Source organism: Gobius niger, assembly GCF_951799975.1.
Source record: "Gobius niger genome assembly, chromosome: 1".
NCBI classification, from domain to species: Eukaryota; Metazoa; Chordata; class Actinopteri; order Gobiiformes; family Gobiidae; genus Gobius; species Gobius niger.
Window position 1 is genome coordinate 18,402,410 of NC_136852.1, and position 21,404 is coordinate 18,423,813.

Consider the following 21,404-nt stretch of genomic DNA (forward strand, 5'->3'; position numbering starts at 1 on the left):
CAGCCATTATCATATGCCTGGGGAGATGACAGGAAAGAGTTAGTCCACAGCATAGATATAATATACAAGTCCACAGTAATAGCTTTCTCTTCTACTGTCAAAGTCAGTTATTGTTTTCATATTATTTTTCTTTATCAACTACTAAATTATTATATTTGGTAGAGATTGTTTATTTGACAATGCCTTAACCATGAAACTATATTGATGCCATTTATTACAGTGACATGTGTAGCAGATGTGTTGTCATTCAGCGATGGCCAAAATATTTGTGTATACTTGATAAATAATAACCCAATGTGGTAATGGCAAAGATATCAAGCTGTGTAAAAAGTAAATAAACTAGAATAAAGACTGGCTGGGTGATGTACAGTGAGCTGTGCCCACTGCCATACACCTCCACTGATTATATAACGCGCGGCGCATTACCTAACCCCACTCACAGTTACCACATCGCGCTCCAGGGCTTTTAAATTCACAAAACCCCTTTTGCATACATTCTACTACTATCTAATTCACCAGTGTGTGATGCTGAAAGGTCTGACAACCCCTACGGCTAAAATAACCCATGCGCGACCACGAGAATGACTTGTGCGCGCCCCCGTGGCCGAGTGTGCAGTTTCTCTCAGCGGTAGACAGCAGTGAAACAGCCCACACAGATTATCAGAAATGTCGCAGCGAAGACTAAACCCGTGGTGAAAAAAACTGCAGCATCCTTTCCTTCATGTAGGCGGCTCTGGTCGGCTTGGTGTCCGGGCTGTGAGCGCGAGTCTACGGCGATGCTCAGAAAATGTGTCTTCGTCGACAAGAAGAAGCGGTGTAAAGAGAAGGGGAAGGCGGCAGTCTGCAGCAACGTGCACGACCACAGGTAAGCGTTTAAGGTTTTGGGCACGTTGGTGCTACTACTGTGCTAGATTGTGTCCTCGGGAGCGTACCGGTTTGGCGCGCCCCTGGCCCATTTAACACATGATTTTGGCGTGTTGTAGTTTCTAGTGATCCAGCCAATCAGCTGGATGAGACGTTGTCCACATATGTGGCCCAACAGGTCAGAGTACAGGGAGAGGAGCAACTTTCCCTACCTGACTTCCTGTGCAACGGTATGGTCTGAAGTTCGCCTGACCACCCGGGGACCGCAGGGAATAGTAATGCAATATTTTAAGTAGCCTTCGTTATAGTCACAGTCACCGACTGTCTTATCTGTCAGTCATCATAACCAATAAAAACATAGGTGGTAAATTACATAACTTATGGGCTGTTTGACAGCATGAGTTGTTTTGTTATCGTGCAGTCCTAATATGGACATCAATATAGCAACTTCCTACACAGCAGACTATTTATTTTATGCCTATTATTTCTTTATTATTGAAAGAAATCCCAACACTTCTAAGCTTCTCAGAGAACTTTTCACTTCAGACCTTATGTACCCAATATTATTTGCTGTTTAAAGTACTAGAGGAGTTTTTTTTTATGATATAAATGCATTTCTTTGCACCATCTTACTGATATGCAAAGCTGGTGATGTACCACAGGATTTGTTGATTAAATATTTGGTCTTTCTTGACGTAATCACTGTCCTGCTGTCCGCCGGCTCGATTGAGCTGTGTCGCCAACCCCGATGTGAGATGAAATAAAGTTAATCTCACTCTGGTAGATTTCAAGAAGATTAACGGATCATATGACCCCAACTGCTCCTCCTCTCATAACAAATACAGAAGCTGCTAGTAATGTCACAGTAATTGAGTACACATGCACGTGCAACACAATTGGATGACACAAGTCAAAAGTTCATTGTAGGCTGTGTCTCAGTGTGCTGTTTCATCCCTGGTCTACAGAGGAGTATCCAGACATGATGGACCATAGAGGTTACCATGGCAACCGCAGGCCTCTCTCCTCCCATGTTTGCTCCGTGGGCAGACTGCATTCCTAAACCGAGAGGGGGAGCATGAAACTAGCTTTAGATGTTAACATTTAGCATGTCATCGTATCGCCAGGGAATTTCTTAGTTTATTATGCATGCATTTTTGTGATCGCATGTTAAATATATTTGTTTCTGTACAGAGCAGTGGCGAGTTACAGCAGACTTACCCATTATGTAACACTTATCTCCCATGACAGTATCTGTTGTATGGAGCACAGTGTATGTAATCTGTGCAACTTCATTCCTAATTGGGTACGGACTTTGAATTATAATTGGACTCCTGCTGTATATTGCACACTTGCTGGGTTTCAGGTGAAATCAAAGCTATAAATATTAGTAGAGATGGGGGAGGGGGTGCAGGTGCTATTCCTGTTGTTATCAGGATGGCACGGTGGCACACTGAGCACTCATGCCTCACAGCAAGAAGGCCCCGGGTTTGATTCCTGGGCTGGGCCTTTCTGTGTGTAGTTTTCATGTTCTCACGGGTGCTCCGGTTTCCCCCACCGCTAAAAATATGTGCTGAGCGGTTAGCGCTCTTGCCTCACAGCAATAAGGTCCAGGGTTTGATTCCCGGACTTGTGGTCCTTTCTGTGTGGAGTTTGCATATTTCTCTCTTCGTGTCTGGATGGGTTTCTTCTGGGCACTCCGGTTTCCCTCATTTGCCACAAATATGCACTATAGGTGAATCCTCCAGCCAGGTGATTTTGGCCAATTGCCCAGCTCAACATCTGGAGATGGGAACTGCACACAGCAGTCAAGGATGGATTAAATGCAGAGGACAAATTTCATTGTGCAGTTGTATAAAGACAATAAAGGAAGGATCCTTAATGCACAATAGGATCCCCTCTGGAGCCAGGACCTGAAAAAGAAATTCTTTCTCAGTGAGACTTTCCTGGTTAAATAAATGCCAAATATAAGAGCAAGTAATAAATCACCCCTTTTTATTATTTTATCATTTTAGTATGTAGCTTTTTGATCATGGTTCATGAACACAGACTCGATAGACCGATTCAAATTAAACAATTTGCCCATATTTACTCTTTTGTAAAATGAGTCATGCCTCTGAGATAGCTAAGATGTAACATGGCTACTGTTCTTGTCCTTATTGGGTCCTTCCTTTCACAATGAGGGAGAGCTAGGATTTTGTTTTTGATTGTTGTCTTAAATGCACACAGGACACTCTATGCCATTTTTTTTTTTATATCTGCAGACTTGCTGTAAAGATATTTTGGACAGAGTAGCTGAGATTGTGTAGTTGCCCTATTTTTCTTTGAAACATCATGTAGGTCATCATTTTGCAGGAAAGCTTTGTTATATCAGCTTTGGTGGTTCATAAACTATGTTTTAGCAATGTTATGTGTTTGATTTCATATTTGTAGTTTAAAGACAGATTGTTGCAATTGTGGTAAAGATAGCAAGGTGTGTCTGTTTCCCCATTTTTTTTTCATACAATGCACAAAAAGCTTTTTATAGTTTTCATGTGAGAGTCTTTGGTCACACTTTAATTTACACTAACCTTGATACATTGTGCCTAACAGATTTAGTACAATGTAATGTAACCATGTGTAATAACCTTCACAGTATATACACAATGGAATAATGTGTACTAGTACTTTGCAGGTACATAATGTGATAAGACACAAGACCCTTATGGTTAGGGTTAGAGTGAGGCTCTTATGTCTTATTACATTATGTACCTCCAAACTACAAATACATATTATTCCACTGTGTATGCAACCCATAGGTTCCAGTTGTTACACAATGTTCCATAGCACATTATAATGTATTAAATATGGTAAGTACAATGTATCAAGGGTGGTGTAAAATAAAGTGTTCTTTATACTGCAAGGTAATCCCAAAATCTACAGTATAAGTTCAATTTGTTGTAATTGTACTAAAGACTAGAAGGCGTGTCTGGTTTCTCTTCAGTGTGACGCATACAATGCTCTAAAAAGCTTTTTATTGTTGTCACGTGAGAATCTTTTTATAGCGCAAGGTACTGCTGAGTGATTTTATTATGTTGTGTGGAAATTATTTAAGTGCTCGGTTTCTCTTTTTAAGTGTTGTCGGTAATCTTCTAATTTGAAAACTTTCATAGATGTTCAGTATTTCTTTCAATGCATTAACATTTGGTCAGAGTACCCTCTTTTAAAAATGAGCAGACACATGTAGACACAAAGGTAAAACAGGATTGTGTGATTTATCATGTTCTGTATCATCACAAATAAAGCCTGACAGTTTCAAATTACAAAACCAGTCAGCCCTCCCTGCAGCACAATATGTTCCCAAACAAGAAATCTTTCACACACATTTGGATTAGTCAGCAAGGTCAGTCATAGTGCGTTTTGACATGTGCCTTGTCCCTGAATGCGGAAACACATTTCCTAATCTTGCAAAGACAAAATATTGTGTTTTGTGTTCGTAGACTTTTGCTGTGCGCATAGGGAAAGTTGTCTATTTGGCCCATTCTTTCAGCAGTGCCTCGGGACAGCCTGTCAGGCGCTGTAAGCGACTGCAGTGCTGCGCCCGGGGACCATCTCAAGATCTTGGACCAGGTTCATGGTCAGGGGTACCAAGCTGAAGGTTTTAACTTACTGTGCATTAAGGGTGGGCAATATGCCAACAAATGTATGTCATGATTTCTAAATCATTCATTCATTCATTCATTCATTCATTCATTCATTCATTCATTCATTCATTTGCACGTAGTTGCTTTATATTGCCTTTAAGAGGTAACTAAAGCTGTCTGCTTCTTCTGAAAATTCATGCCTTACTGTGATTGGTTAAATCGGTGTGTAGCTCACTCAGTGCATGACAGAGGCGGATCTATAAGAGGAGGTGGTTGTCTGTTTCAGCATAAAGCTGTATTTAACAATATGACAATGTCTCCAAAATAGCAGGTCGTCACAGGGATCAGAAAACAATTCGACCATTATCATCATATTGCCCAGTCGTTCTGTGCATGTTTGAGTGAAACTAGAGCGGCTTGTGGAAACCCACTCAGACACCAGACACGGGGAGCGCATGCAAACTCCACACAGACAGGCCTCTCCCTTGCTCCGGGAATTGTACTCTGGACCTTTTTGTTTTGAGGCAAGGGCCCCAAGCACTGTGCCTCCGTGCTGTCAGTATTGGTGTACAGTATTGGTGGTATTACACATGTTATAATTAGGTTGACAATAAGCACTGTACAAACGACAAGCAAGTTTACTTGAAGTAGAATCTATTGCATTTGTATTCGGTCACATCAGGGTATTATGTATGTTTGTTTACATAGCATATGAAGCAGAAAATGGACTCTTAAATCTTGAATGCTTGTGGCATCGATTGTTTCACGTTATAAATTATTTAAGGGGCTTAAAAGCATAGAATCGGTTATAAATATTAATGTCATTGTAATGGTTGCTTAAGCAAAATACCGTTATAGTGTGTTCAAAGCCACACATGCATTATCGGTCGAAGCAGCGTCCGGCTCTGTCTCATGATGTCACTGCAGATTAGCGTCGAGGGCATCTGTGCGTAATCGCAGCCTTGAGAATCACTGCAGCCTCCAGTCACTGAATGTCCGTCGTCTCCATGTCTCTGTGCTCTCGTGTTTTTACACACCCACCCATCTCCGCCCCTCCCTCTGCCGTATCCTCCTCAGCCGGCTGTTTCCATAAGCCGCCATCATGGAGGCTGGATGCGTGGTTGCCGCGGTGATCGAGAATGCTGCCTCAGAAGATCAGGAAGAAGCAGGAAGTGGTGACGTCCTCCAGGGGTGAGTTACTATTCACCTTTTCTACTCTCTGCTTGTGTCATCTGAATGTATATGAAGAAATAAACAGTATTATGTCAACTCAGGATTGTGGTCATGTAATGTCTTAACGTAATAAAGCGCCTTGGGATTGAAATGGAGAAATTCATGGTAGCATTTCTTAACATCCCACATGTCATCTGCAATTATTATGATTATGGATGATTGTTCTCTGAACCAAATTCTTTACAAAATGTTAAGCATATTATTTTTGTTCATGTAATCTTTTAAAATTTTAACATCTTAAAATGTTTTTATTACATACGTAAACCATTTTCTACATTATGTCAGAGATTTTGCCAACATCGGACCTTCACACTTTAAATGTGTGAACACAAACCACTTCATTGTACAAATGAAATGGGTCTTAGGAATGATGGTGTATTTGTGAGCTTTAGTTGACACTGTATTTGATTGTCTCCATCTGATCCGGCCTAGTCACTGTGATAAGCCATCGGCCTGTCTCTGTCTGTCTTCTCTTTGTTCTTCATTAAAATTGAGTTCAATGGACCTCACCCAGTCACTTTTCAAGTAGAGGATTTCTAAAGCATTCCCTTGTGGGTGGAGAGCCTTTATGACTTTGAATAGACAAGGGTGGCTTTTGAAAAACTACAAAAGTCGTTGGCTTACTTTACACCAGTGCTGCAGCCATAAATAAAACCTCTAATAAGGCATTATAAGTGCATTTATTCTCATACCATTTTTGAAAAGTCTCTATTCTGTGTTTTAACTATTACTTGAATTCCTTATTTATTTCCTCAACTGCTCCCTCTGGTGTACTCCAAAAATACAACACTATATGCTAAGATGAATGACTTGCGCCTTCAAAACCCTGCTTTTAGTAGCAATGTTATTTTATATTTTAATCCACTGTTTTTATTTTTGCAGAGATGTGGCGCCCTGTTCAGACCTGGACAAGTCTGAAGACTTATCTCAAGCTGCCAACAGTAATCCTTCGGAGGAGAAACAAGCACAAGAGACACCCAGTGCCCTGGTACATGCCCACACCAGTCTGACTCATCTCTCACTCACAACACAGACATACAGGGCATTCAGAGTTATCATTAGAATCTTAGATTATTCATTTTGATCTCGTCAAAGGCTATTGGTCACTTGGCATTACAGTATATGTCATGCTCTGTGTGCATTTGGTCATAGTAATCTTCACAGTAATGTTACAGGAGCTAACAGTTATATAAAACATGCATCACAGACCGCTATATTCAGGAGGCTTTAAAGATGGGTAATATTTCTAAAGTTAATACATAAATTGGAAAAAAGTATTTTACAACAATGAACAGCACAGAGCGCAGATTCAGTCATAGAGCAGCAGTGGTTCCCAATGTGGGGTTCGGAGGCACTACTGGGGGGCCCCTAAAGCTTGCCACCAGAGCAAATACATTGAAAAATATACATTTTGAAAGGAAATGTACATTTATTTATTACCTTTTAGTACTTGAAACCAGTATTTAACCTATAGTCATTGATAGATGTTGTTTTTTAATGTAATGTATTTAGTTGTAAGTAATGACAAACTCCTTTGAATAGAGTCACTGTATTATTATTGGGGGGCCCAGAGAGATTTTCAGATCGATAAGGGGTCCGCGATGTCTTGGACAATGGCTGTACAACAGGATATAACTGGGATGAAGTGTTATGAAGTTAGATGATTACTTATCCAAAATTATGACTTACGTTTTCATTATTCCCCAAAAATCCCTCAAATTCATCTGTACGTGATTTACCGATATCCATCACTGAATACTAATACCCGGATATTCAAAGGTAAAGAGACACTACTGTGATGAGGACATTAGTTGGAAATCGTATAGGAATAATTACTTACTTTATACAACACAATGATTACACAATATTTAACTTACTGTGTAGATGTTGAAAATGATCAATAACAATAAATGTAGAGATCCATCAAACCCATTATTTATGAAGTGTAAGTCATTAAAATGTTGTGATATAGTTGATTATAATGTTCTTCAGGATTTGTATGAAGCCAACAGAAACGTCTTGCTCGTTAACTGTCACAGTCGGGAATGAATTTGTAGAATTCACTTCGAAATTAAATAAAAGAGTCAAGAGCTATCACAGCATTTAATAAACATAGACATGAAAGAAGTATGGGAGTTAAAGTTGGCGGTAAAGTAATGTGAATGATCTTGAACAGATTCGATGGTACTAAATTTGGAATGACTGTAAATACTGTAGATAATGGAAGGTCAATATTTGTCAAAACTAAATACTGTGAGTCAGAGCTGGTGTGTGATTATCTGGAACAAACTATTAGTAAAATCTGCAAAAAGACAAAGACTAATAACAGAACTGAGGTCTTTTCCGCATTTGAATGGGCTTTTTTATATTTCAAAGGTATGTCTGGTTTCTAATTATTTTAAACATTTACTCTATTTTCCTCTTTGCCCATTTATGGTTGTACAGACGCCCACTGATGACATCATAGAGCACCCAGCGGAGCCTCTGCTGCGCTCCTGCGTCAGCACCGCCAGCATGAAAGTCAAGAACATGAAGAAGTAGGTGCTCCCTCAGACAGTTCTGCTGCTATTACGAGCTGTAAACCAGGACTCTTATCCAGGCCAGTGTAATGGAGGCCTGTGTAGAGTACCTCTTAGGACCAATGAGATTTCTCCTTTTCTTTCATAGATTCCCATTGAGACTTGATGTGTCTTCACGTGTGATGTTTGTGCTTTGTTGTGCAGGCTGACATTCACCAAAGGACACTTCCCGAGGCTGGAAGAGTGCGCCCATTTCCACTATGAAACGGTTGACTTTGGGAGCGTTCAGGTGATTCAGTGTTCAAATGACCTAGAGCCTCTTTGCACTTGATGCCCCCGCTCTAATACCGGAGTCAGGCCCCAGTCCAAAACATTTTTTTTTTTTCCATTCAAGTAAAAGGAAATTCACAAGTCAGCAACCACTGATCTAGAAATAGTGTTAAACATTTCATATAATTCTGCATTTGCCTCTCAGGATTTTTCGTTAAAATACAGGAAAAGAAATAGGAAACATTTTTTGCTTTACCTTATACAGCAAAGTGACCATGCTACCACAGTTAAAGCCATTTCCGCTACTAATACTGATATTGCTGGAGCTTTCTGGATTATTATGCATTATCTTGGAGGAAAAAGTGTTCTTGCCCTGTAGGCTTTCACATAGTTATAATACATCTCAAAATTCCACTTTAAGAAGGTTCACATTTTGTAAAGGTTTATACGTGCAGTTCAGTGTACCTGCCAGCAGAGTGCAGTAGCCTCCCCCCCAGAACCCTCAGTGGCAGCAGAAGACAAAAGACTGCATGAGCAAAACAAAAACACCGGCCCAAAGCATATCCCTCCACGCTCCAATAATACGATTCGCTGCAGCCAATCCCAATCCTCGATCCCAGGGTGCCACAGTTCAGTTTGGCCAAAGTGTCCCGCTGCGGTTGCCATGACTGCGTGATGGCTTTATCTGCACGGCCAGAGGAAGTTGGGCTGCTCCGACTTGCCAGTTCGAGTGACCTTGGGGTATTGCTCAGAGACAAGGCCATCGTGACTGAGTGAGTGAGCGGACACGGTCTCTAGTGTCCTCACAAATAAGCCCTGTACTTGTATTTATTTGAGTGTCTTCATTTAGTCTGAAGGGAATCGTCTCAAAGCTTTTGGCTGAATTCTGTCCATAGATAATGCACTTTGGCACTTTCTACTGTCTTGGCCACTTTCGATTCGATCCATTCATCTCAAAAATTACCTTTAAATTGCTAAATAAGCCCTGGCGATTTATAAGTCACCTACGATTTACCTATTGTGTAATGAGGTCGTATGTCTACATATACAGGCATTGACCATGTACCCGCCAAGCCGCTTCATCACAAGAGACAGAGAGCAGAGACTAGCTCAGACAGAAAAGAGGGGGGTTGCATAATGAGCACGGGGGGGATCGAATCACGGATGGGATGGGGGGAAGACTCAGTTGCATCCTCTTTCTTTCCCCCCCATTGCTGTGAATAGACTAGAGCAAGCACAGAGAGCCAGGGCACTGTGAATGATCGTTTTACATAAGACGGCGACGTTAAGGGGATAGGAGAGCGAGGAGCCGCATTTAAAGTCGCCGAACCCTGGGCCGTCATTTGTCTGGTCGGAGAACATTATTGAGCTGCCCCCCCCGGCTGCAGCTTAGCACGAGGGTAGACAAGCGTGTAGGAGGATGCACGTGGAGGTTCGGGATGCTGTAGTTGTTGCAGGAGTTGGGTAGGTGGCTTGCATGTTTGGTAGTTATTTGGAATCTTATCGGCGTTATAAGTGAAACTACAATGCATGATGGAAGAGTAGCATTTCTTAATTTCTTCCTATGCATTTCGGTTGTGGTGGTGGGGGTGATTCTTGAGTTGTCCCTCCTCCCTGTGTAAAATGCGGGTTGGTTTGCACTTCTCAGATGTCCTTCAGAGTTTCTGTCTGTAAGAGGTCATTGTTGTGTCCCTCAAAAGAAGCCTCAAATGGCAATAAGTGGGAAAAGATATTTCTTGAATCATTTTGAGATCAGTGGCATTTTCTGTCACCATTTACTCATTATTTTATTGCGCAGACATGAATATACACGTTTTATCGTCCACATATCACATCATAAGTTATTAAGATCATTTTGCCTCACATTTTGACAGCTGTTTGCTGCTGCTGTACCGTAACTAGGTCGCTGTGTGTTACAATATTGGATCTGGAGGAGCTGCTGCAAGTTATAAATAACCAGAACTTCCCTCGGCTTCAGGCCTTTTGAAGTTTCATGTCGATCAATGAATTCCCAAACTCCTGTACGGCTCAGTACTGTATTTTTGGAAACATGCAGTGTGTCAGTGAAAACAAGAGGCTGACAGACAGACTGCTAAATCTCTTTCACCTCTCAGTTTACCGCAACAGTGCTTATTTATAATACATATTTCTGAAGGAATTCAGATGAGTTGAGGACATGGCCAATGGAATCAAATAATTGATGTCAAAGTGGTTATTTGTTTCTGCCTTATTTTTAGTTGTTCCTAAAAGATGATCAGAATGAGGGGCCAAAGGCAAATCTGGACTTGAAAGAGCTTGTCTACCTTGTTCAAATAACCTGCCAGGTAATTTATAAAAACAAATTCTGATACTCATTCACTGCACAACTTAACAGCTGGTAATAATCATTGTTGGCTCATCTCTTTGACTTTGTTTCAGGGGAAAAACTGGTTGGTGAAGAGGACTTATGAAGATTTCCGGGTTCTGGATAAACACCTTCATCTGTGCATCTTCGATCGCCGCTTCTCCCAACTCACTGAGCTGCCCAAATTTGACCCATACAGGGACACTGTAGAGGTACTGACATCTTCCCTTTTCAATTACAGTGTGGACTCGAGACATTAAAAGACACATATTGTTCACTGTTTTCTGTAGGTCATAACAAAGATGCTGGCCACATACCTTTCCCGCTTCTCAGCCATCGCAGACAACAAGATAAACTGTGGCCCGGTGCTAACTTGGATGGAGGTAAGATTATTATTTAGCATTTTGAGTGTTTAGAAAATCAACAATTAAATGACCGTTAATACTGGGCGGGGCTTGTGACTTACAACTGTCATGTATAGAATTTAATGTCATGCTTGGTCACATCCCAGCGTGTCTTTAAGTGGGACTGTATAGACGTTCTTGTAAATGCAGCACATTTTCTCCAGTTTGGCTTTACCCAAATCTAAAAGCTTCTTGAAAACATAATAGCGATAAAATTAAGATAAAAACAAGGATGAAAACACAGCAAAAAAGTGATAAAAATGCAAAAAAGGTGATGAAAAAGTGACAAAAATGTAGCGAAAAAGTTACTTAAAAGTGACGAAAAAGGGGGGGAAATTTGACGAAAAAGTGGCAAAAAATTAGCAAAAGTGAAAAAAAATAATTGACGAAAAAGGGGGGGGGGAAATACGAAGAATTGACAAAAAATTCACAAAAATGTGAAGAGAAAGTGACAAAAATGTGATGACAAAAATTTCACAAAAAAGTGGCAATGCAACAAAAATGCAAGGAAAAATATCAGTTTAAACGAGTTTTGTAGGTCTTAACTTTCAAGTGAGGCGTACACACTGGCCAATACTGTATGCTGTAACCTTTTAGATTTGGGGAAAGCTGAACTGGAGCAAATGCACTTGGTTAAAGCGGGGGTTAAGAGGTGAACTTTTGGGAAAAATAAAAGTGCATATGGGTGCATGTGTACCTCTCCATTGTGAGGTCGTCTCCAGGTTCTCACAATTTGCTGAATTTTTCTCTTGAATCGTCACCCTCTTTCAGGCAACACTCTCCTTTTCTAATCAAGTCTGTTGGTTCAAAGAAAATATATATAAAATCCTTAATTGCATTCATCAGATCGACAACAAGGGAAATCACCTGCTGGTTTCAGAGGAAGCTTCAATCAACGTTCCTGCCATCGCTGCTGCCCATGTGACCAAACGCTACACTGCTCAGGCCACGGATGAATTAACTTTTGAGGTAAGAAGTGGAGTTTATTTTCCTTGCCTCTGCCGTGCTCATGCCAGTTTTAAAAGTCTTATTGTTATCGTAGGTTGGGGATATTGTTTCTGTGATTGACATGCCTCCTAAAGAAGACACTGGCTGGTGGAGGGGCAAGCATGGATTTCAGGTAAATGGGCACTGGGCAGTGATTCCTTGATACAAGCAATCCAAGCAGCAAAAAAGCAAGTAATTTTTTGTATATGGGCAAATGCTCTAACCATAAAGCCACTGACGCTGTTTTGCAGGTTGGCTTCTTCCCCTGTGACTGTGTTGAGCTAATAAATGACAAAATACCCCCCAGTGTTCAGAGCTCAATGCCAAAGCCAGGTACATAGACGTCATCAATACTAACATACATGTTTTTTGTATGTTCATTGGATTCATTTTTTCTTTTTTATTGTGACACAAGTGTGCAAGAAGCATGGCAAATTAGTGACATTCCTGAGGTCTTTCATGAAGTCCAGACCTCCGCCACAGAAGCTCCGGCAGCGAGGCATCCTCAGAGAGAGAGTGTTCGGCTGTGACCTGGGGGAGCATCTCCACAACTCAGGACATGACGGTGCGAACATTCATTACAAGTGCGGTGGTGATTGCTGCGGTCAGTTTTGGTTTTGTCTTTGTGTCTTGTAGCTGTGGTTTAGAGGGACTAACATTTCTCGACGTGTGCTTTAATGCTTGAGCAGCTTCACTTTGTTCAGTTTACACTGAAAATCCAAATCACTTTTAGACATTTAGAAGATACAAGACTCAGGCTTTTTCTTGTAAACTTCTATCCTCTTTTGTTATTTTGTTTTCATTATTAGGTCACCGTGATTCTTAGACTTTACTAACCTACCTATTCTGTGACCAGCAGTCCCACAGGTCGTCCAGAGCTGCTCTGAATTCATAGAGAAGCACGGTGTTGTTGATGGAATATACAGGCTTTCTGGGATCTCCTCCAATATCCAGAAACTCAGGTTTGTATCTTGTCTTGATGTAATAACAATAACAAGTTCTTACTTTATCTTATCATTTGGCTGTGTATAAGGGATGCACAATATGTGCAATATTTCACATATTCAAACAAAAGCTGTATTTATTTATTTATTTTTAATTGTGTCAACCCAAGATGTAAGGTTTACTCTCTCTCTGTCTTTATGTGTAGGCATGAGTTTGACTCGGAGCAGGTCCCAGACCTGACCAGGGAGAACTTCAGGCAGGACATCCACTCTGTGGGCTCCCTGTGTAAGCTTTACTTCAGAGAGCTGCCCAACCCGCTGCTCACCTACCAGCTCTACGATCGATTTGCTGTAAGTATCAAACCAACATGGCGGCACAAGGCGTGAGAAGATCCCGGGTTCAAGCCCCAGCCAGATGGAGAGTTTCTGTGTGGAGTTGGCATATTCTCCCTGTGCTTGCGTGGGTTTCCTCCAGTTTCCACGACCACTAAAAACATGTACAATAGGCCAGGATGAATGAGAGTGTGTTTTAGAGAGCAAGTGGGGGACAATGGATGGAAATTAGCCCATGGCTACAATCCACAAGGCGTGTTTACATGCAGGAGTCTCAAGTGTGTTCATTAACATGCACTGTCTCGACCAAATAAACAAACAGATTTTAAATGGGGTCACTGGATTACTTCAGGCTTCTGGGAACAGCAGGGGATGTTCATGCTAAAACCAATAAGGCTAGAACAGTGGCACCACATAAAACTGTGCTGTGTGTTCTCAGGAGGCTGTTTCTGCAGCGACTGATGAGGAACGGCTGGTCAAGATCTACAATGTCATCCAGCAGCTGCCCCCGCCTCACTATAGGTTTGTCTATAGAAAATAGTCGCCCTCTAGTGGTTTTCTTGTGTTCATTTATCAGTGAGTAAATAGAATAGTGTCCCCTTTGCTTTATTGCAGTAGTTCTCATACTGTGATACATGTACCTCTGGTGGTGCTTTGACTTTTTCAGGAAATCTTCAGGATCATCTATAATTTTACACTTTATTCATTTTAATTCCATGCTCAAAGTTTGGTGTGGACGCAGCATTACACACACACGCACACTCTCATGCTGACAAAGACGGAATTAGACATAATTTAGTCCAATTTTAGACCCGGTTTAGGCCTGATTTGATTTGTATTTAATAAGATGGTACTTACTTGGTGTGAAAGGTTTGAGAGCCACTGCTTTACTCCATGTCTTTTGTTACAGGACTCTAGAATTCCTCATGAAACACTTAACTCGGCTGGCCACATTTAGCACTGTCACCAACATGCACACAAAGAACCTGGCTATTGTCTGGGCTCCGAACCTTCTCAGGTGACTTTTGACACTTTTATCACTGAAATCCACGTCTTTTGTTGCGCTGTTTGATTTCATTGTTGAAAACTGGGTCACGTCTCAGCAACATGATAAACTTTTGCATTGTGTTTCAGGTCTAGACAAATCGAATCGGCATGTTTTAGTGGCACGGCCGCTTTTATGGAAGTACGGATTCAGTCTGTGGTAGTGGAGTTCATTCTCAACAATACCGAGGCTCTGTTCAGCCAGAAAATCAATGCCATCATCCGGGAAAACAATGGTTAGTCACTTTTTTGCAATCCATACTGATTTCTTTGATAAACCACATACTTTGAAGAGGTGAAACAAATCTTTATGACATGTGTTTTTTGCCTAGGCAACAACTCTATGGCCAGGCCCAAATCCCTGCTGGTCTGTTCTCCATCCACCAAGTTACTGTCTTTAGAAGAGGCCCAGGCTCGTACTCAGGCACAGCTGGGGTCGCCAGCCACCACCCCATGCCTGTCCCACAGCACAGACTACATCGAGGTGGGAGAGGGACCTGAAGCCCTTCTCGGGAAGTTTCATACTGTCATAGACCTGCCCATGGAAAAGTATGTATCTAGTTCTAACAAATACTTTTTACATACATCCTTTTGATTTCCACCCTTCTCATGTCATCATTTATATACCTAGCAATATAACTGTTAAAAGTTCATTGTTCTTTTCTGACAGCCTCAAACGAGCTCCCGTCAAATCGAAGAAATCTCCCGTCGGCAACTGGCTTTCTTTCTTTCACCTGGGCAAGTCCCATTCTGTGTCCAAACGGAAACTAAAGCGCCATCCCAGTGAGCCGAATGAGATGAAGAGCATTGCACTGCCAGGTTATTGTCAATGTGGATACAGTCACGGAAGTCTTTACTTACTGATTGAGAATGATCATTATTTTGAAATTACACAGGTGGAAGAGGTGACACTGGTACACTGCGTTCAACCAAAAGTGAAGAATCTCTCACGTCCTTGCATAATATTGAAGGTAAATTATATTTAGCATAATTCAGCAATACAGCAGAGTAGTTCAACAAACCACAAGACAACAAACATTACATATTGTTCTACTGTATGCAGTGAATGTTACAAATTTAATTATAAAGTGACAAACCACAAGTTATTCAGTCTCCTCGTTCATGTATAGTTCATAGATATTATTTTTTAGCACGCTATAGCTTCTCTTGTGTGTTGCATTGTGGGTTACTATGAAGAACTATCAACAAAGTTTTTAAAGTTTGACTCTCAGATGTTTTTCTTTTCTTCCAGTCGGTCCGCACAGTTACCGGCCCCTAAGACCTCGGTCCACCAGCGAGGCTATTTCTGCTGCTGTCAGTAAAGATGACCTGCACTCCTCCAGAAGTAGAGAAGAAGTGCGCGCTCACTCTCTGCACACGCCTGCCTCTATACCGTCCCCACAAGAGGACGAGCTCGACCTGAGTCCGCCAGCCGTGGGCATCTCCTCTCTGGACTTTGACCCAATGTCTTTTCAGTGCAGCAAGAGTGGATACAAATGGAGAAAAAGTGCAGGATGCTCAAGTGAATCTGAGCCCATCTCTTCTCCCAACAATAACTTAGACGAGCTATCACCAGACATCAGCCCAGGTCTGGATGTAGACACCAAGAAGGTATCTAAATCTCCCAAACTCAGGAAGAAGTCGTTTAAGACTCAAGCCGATGTTCAAAATGCTTCAACAGCTTTTGGAAGTTCGACATCTCCTTCCCCCTGTACGCCATCACCCCTGGAAGATAGGTGTGACGCTACAGATGGAAAAGAGCGCAGACCTCCATATCCTCTCTGCAGCCCGATCAGCACAGTGAGCCACGCGTCGGACCTCCCAGATCCAGGTTAGTACCAAACTACATGTCTATAGTAGTGCACAGTTAGCCAAAGCAACTTCTTAATCTAGTTTCTTATGAAAGCTTCTGTGTCTTGTCCCATCATGTCTTTACCATAGCTTTGTTTGTCCTGTCATACTGTAGCGTTGTTTGTCTTATGCCTCCCCAGGAACAGATAGACTTGTGAGTACAGTCTCTGTTCTCCCTCCTCACCCTCCCCTGATGAGCGCCGCACGCAAGCTGGCCTTGGCCCTGGCTGAATCCGCGCAGAGGGCCAGCGGCTACCCCCCGAGGAGAAACACCTACACCCCTCCTCACCCACTGCTCCTCCCCAGACAGGATGCCCCTCCCAACCACGGGACAGGCCAGGACAGACCCGCCAGGCCCTCCATGCTGGATCTCAAAGTGTACTTACAGGAGCACCGCGGCAACCCATCATCAGGGCACAGCCCGGCCAAGGGCCAACGTCACCCCCAACCTGTCCACTTCCTCCCCGCCCACCTACGCCCCGAGTTGGTACAGACGGGCGACGGACAGGAGAGCGCGAGCAATTTCACACCTAACGTCAGCCCACTAGGATCAGGGAGTCTGGACGAAGGCAGGGACGATATACGGCTCGAAGACACGCCAACAGAACCAACCTATCAGAGCGTAGGAGTCTCCACGCCTACGCAGCCTGTCTGTCCGACACAAAGCCCCTTGACCTCCCCTGTTTATGTCAACACCGACTCTATAAACGTCTTCAACTTCCGAGCGGTCCTCGCAGAAACCTCTATGCCGACTTCTATCGAGCAGGTCCTCCCGCGCCCACTGCACTGCCGCTACAGCACTGAGGAGGACAGCGCTGATGACTACGGTTATCTTGTTCAAACACGCCATATGCCCCGCTGCCCTCCGCCCGACGCTTTGCCAATTCATTTACAAAAAAGCATATATCGGCAGTCCTCCGAGGGCCACTACAGCGCTTTAGCTTCCAGATACCCTTTGTCACCCCAGAACAGGCATCACTATAAAGATGAGCACGTCGTAAGTGGTTTTCATAGGTCAAACAGCCAGCAGCAACGGCCGGACACTAGAGAGCTCGGGCACCCCGCAATCAGGAGGGCTAGATCTTTCCACGCACCTCAGATTAGCCACTATGAGTTAGCCGAGGCTGAAATTATGCCTCCGGATACTATGTTCTACGTGGAGGGATCCTCAAACCAAGACGCATTCTATTCAAGACTCGGGCGGCACCCTCCCTCCCCATTGGAGAGTGACCAGCGATACCAGTGTTATCAAGGAGACAACTCTCAATACTATGCTGAGCCCTGCCAACCTAGTGGTATTCGCCACAGCCAGTCCTATACGCTACATTCCACGAGGGAAGGTGGACAGTCCGACTACTACGCTCAGCCAGTCAACAGAGAGCTTTTTATCGAGCGGGACACCGTCGTCTACGAAGCTCGAGATGCAGAGTTGTATGAAAGGGTAGTGTATCAACCGTATAGAAGTGGTAAGTGCAAAATTACAGAGTCACCCTATGACAGCCCGGGCTCCAGAAATCGAGATATTATGCATACCCGCAGCAAGTCTGACCCGGGAAATGCCTACCTGCTTTGCGCCGATAGAAAAGAAAACATCCCCGCCACCTCCCCAACTTCGCCCCTATCCCAGCAAAGCGAGCCAGAAGTGGGCAAACATCAAGTCAGTTATCGGCCGAGTTTAGAGCCGGGGCAAACCAGGCGAATCCATATTAAAGAGAGCTCTTCTCAACACCTCCATAAAGTCCCATCCCTTCCAGAGAGGGCTTGTCCTAACCTCAGAAACATGGAGCACAAAAGCCACGCACAGGGTTACGAGCAGGATCCGCTCATGATGGCGAAAGCTACCAGCTACTCTGGCATTTTGAAACCGGGAATCCTCCGACGGCCCGGCAGATCGCAGAGCACGAGGGAAAACCGACACCATCGCTACCAGGTCAAATCCCCGCAAGAATCAGAGCACCCGGGATCTTTCTCTCAATCCGGGAGGAGGACACAAAGCTATAAAGTCAGGCCCGCACAGCACGACTTTACCGAGGGATATTACGCCGCCCCCAGATCAAAACCTGCGCGATCGAACAAGGCTGTGGCCGGGTTTACACAGGGTCAAAGCTGCATGTCTCCGAATAGACACAGACTCCTCTCCCAGGCGCTGGGCAGAGAGGCGTTCTACCAGGCCGCGTTCAGATCAGAAGGTGGAGTCTACGATTGATTCGAATTTGAGACGTTTTTAGTTTTATCCCATGTCGCGGCCAAAGGACATGAGCACTTTATCCCCTGCCAGACCACTAGACTGTTGTAGGTTTTTTTTTTTCTTTCTTTTTTTTTCATTCAACCCATGGGATATCTGTTTGAATAGGTTGTTTTCATAATTTTGACAGAGCTCAGGCAAAAAAAAAGTTGGCATGGCATACGGTTAATGAGATCAGTGATATTCATTTGCCTAACCGGATGAAACAAAACAAAAAAGCCTCTCTCAGTAGAAATGTGCTTAAGGGACCTTTTTTTCTCTTTTTTTTTTAATTATCGGCACAGAAAGTCATCATATTAAAAGCACTGCTATAATCTTTGATAGACAGGATATTTAGCCATAAAATAAATCAAATACGGTTGTGGACGTGGTCAAAAATCCTGCAGTGTTTCACCTATTGCTCAAAATCATACAAAGAACGTCCACCGAAATGATTTCTACCTACGGTCCAGAATTTCATGCTACACCCCTGCCAACTGCTCACGAAACGTGTGTCAAGGTTGAACATTCGTGGACTTTCTTGGTGAAGTTTTATATTAAAATTGTACCGATGAAAACAACCTATTTGGGGCGCAGCTAACGACTTTAATGTTGCCAGCATCTGTGAAAGTGTCAAAAATGTGCAATGTAAGAACGCTATACAAGGGAACAAATCCATCATGCCAATAATACACATGGGGGAGCATATTTTAAACAACATGGACGTTCTGTAACAACTTGTTTATTTTGAATATGTTTAAGAATGTGTAAAGAAAATAATTAATTTGAATGCTTTGACAAGTATTTGTATAATAACACAGCTAACATGTGCCCAATGTACTGTACACTGTTTTTATTTTGTTTTTTCAGTCTGCTTTGAGACTTCCACATGCACTTTGGAGGACAGCTGTATAATGTCTTGGTGAAGATATACATATATATATATAAGTCGATGCAGTATATTTTTATTTGTACAAACAACTGGCTTTAAAACATTGCAAAATCCTCCGTATACGCACTTTTTCGGGAAAGACCTCATGACTTTAATAATGCAAGTACGTTTTGTTCAACGCTTCCACGTGGAGATATGCTGAAGTACATTATAAAGCTCATTTGTGAGAAAACAATGCATTTTGTAATTTCGTGTGTGACATTGTGGTTTTGTCACAGTCAGATTGAAAAATTATATATTTTACTCTTTTAGGAACCTTTTAAAAAAAAAACTGTGTTTTAAATGCTCTGTGTGTCGGTTTCAATGATCATCAGACGTGTAAAAATATTCAGTTAAGACATGCTCGGTTCGTTATTTTAATGACGTCTTCAAAAAATAAATATATACCTTATGAATTCAAATGCGGTCTGGTTTTTGTAATGATCATTTAAACATATGGACGCTAGGTGGCAGTGTAGCACCGTTATGTGTTGAGTGTTTCTTGTGAAGATCAGAGGCTTTTTACATAGTTTTGATCTTGGCAACTTCAAACATTACTTAAGGGGTTGTTCTGGGATACATTCATGATAAGAAATAGGAGCTGGACAAGTGAATGCAATTTCCAAGTAGCAACATAATTACTAATAATTTGCTTTTCCTTGACTGAGCCCATCTTTGGCTTCCAACGCTAACCTTTATTATCAAACAAGGCCATTTAAGTGTGAACATGCTGAGCATCATGAATTGGGATTTTATTTAGTATATGTGTTTTCCACGTAGCTACGAATGGTTATAAATACAAATAAAATGGTCTTTGTTGATTGAAATGAGCATCTTCAGCTTTGAAATGTTTACCATATACTCTATTGACATTCAAGTCGTTTGCTTCAACAAGTTGTCATGCCCACCGAGACTACCCATAATGCGTTAGGAGTAGCCGAATTTGACATAATTTAGTATAGAAGGCCCTTCACATGGGCACATCCAGGCTGCCCTTCATTCACACAGGACTAAAGAGCTGCTTCTGTGCTGAAATCCCATTAGTGGAGTTTGCGGGCTCCGGGCAGTGTCTCTTGGCAGCTCTGTAGTAGTGCTCCATTGTTTATTCATTGGCACATTGGCATTCAAACTGCCTCCTCACTGTTCTTTCTCATAACCAACAAGTTGCAATTTTGATGCATCTGAAGGCAAATTATTTATGGGGGACTGGACCCGAGGAAAGAGAACAGCCCTCAGTAAAAAAAAATGGTTTATGTTGAGTGCAATCCTATAGCTATTGAAAAGCGTTGGATCCTTGCGAGATACCTATGTATTATTCAGCTTTTCGCAGAAAGACTTGCTTGTGATGCATTTGAGACATCCTGCCTTTCACCATCTGGTTATAGAAGCCTTCATTTTTAGGAAGCCAATTCACAAGAAGAGGTGCTGTGTAAAATGTAAATCTAAACGTTATTCAGTGGTTTAGAGTAAAAATATGGATAATGACATAACATACAAAAGGATATTGATGATTTTCATGACAAAGATGTGCGACAAGTCAACTTTTTCCCTCTTTTTATTTGTTTATTCATTTATCTATCTATTTAGTTGTTTATGTGTTCATTCATTCAGCACAGCAATGAAAAGCTGTATTTCAATCAACACATTTTGCACCAAAGCCAAGATAAGTCTGTGGTATTGATCTCCTGTCGGCTAATGATCATTGAGCACATACAGTATTCTATGCAAATGCCTTCTGTTTTGCACAGACATTGGCAGGAATTGGCCTCATTGTCCGGATGTGCGCGTGTCGACTGGAGGAAATGTTGACAAAGATGATTCTGTTGGCAAAGGCAG

At 42.3% G+C, this 21,404-nt stretch overlaps 1 protein-coding gene across 4 annotated transcripts; it reads left to right on the plus strand.

Annotated features, from left to right (window-relative positions):
• Positions 1-491: 491 nt before the first annotated feature.
• Positions 492-18,747, plus strand: arhgap32a (Rho GTPase activating protein 32a). 4 transcript variants are annotated; one of them, XM_079556884.1, is made up of 22 exons: positions 492-865; positions 5,562-5,675; positions 6,600-6,705; positions 8,163-8,254; positions 8,441-8,525; positions 10,744-10,830; positions 10,925-11,062; positions 11,141-11,233; positions 12,101-12,223; positions 12,297-12,374; positions 12,493-12,574; positions 12,657-12,845; positions 13,098-13,203; positions 13,392-13,536; positions 13,958-14,040; positions 14,429-14,536; positions 14,653-14,798; positions 14,895-15,111; positions 15,233-15,381; positions 15,459-15,533; positions 15,815-16,393; positions 16,554-18,747. In XM_079556884.1, exons 2-22 carry the CDS (start codon positions 5,587-5,589, stop codon positions 18,617-18,619), a joined length of 4,836 nt encoding a protein of 1,611 aa, XP_079413010.1. In that variant the 5' UTR covers positions 492-865; positions 5,562-5,586; the 3' UTR covers positions 18,620-18,747. The 4 variants fall into 4 exon arrangements, with proteins under 4 accessions (XP_079413010.1, XP_079413011.1, XP_079413013.1 ...); XM_079556885.1 differs by having other exon boundaries at positions 13,101-13,203; XM_079556887.1 differs by having other exon boundaries at positions 12,657-12,806; positions 13,101-13,203.
• The last annotated feature ends 2,657 nt before the right edge of the window (positions 18,748-21,404 follow it).

What these genes read in the sequence shown, in the direction of transcription:
- arhgap32a (XM_079556884.1), top strand. Translation starts at nt 5,587, where the DNA reads ATGGAGGCTGGATGCGTGGTTGCCGCGGTGATCGAGAATGCTGCCTCA. An exon ending in TCCAATATCCAGAAACTCAG is followed by an intron (nt 13,204 to 13,391) that starts GTTTGTATCTTG and finishes CTTTATGTGTAG; the next exon opens with GCATGAGTTTGACTCGGAGC. An exon ending in GTCCTTGCATAATATTGAAG is followed by an intron (nt 15,534 to 15,814) that starts GTAAATTATATT and finishes CTTTTCTTCCAG; the next exon opens with TCGGTCCGCACAGTTACCGG.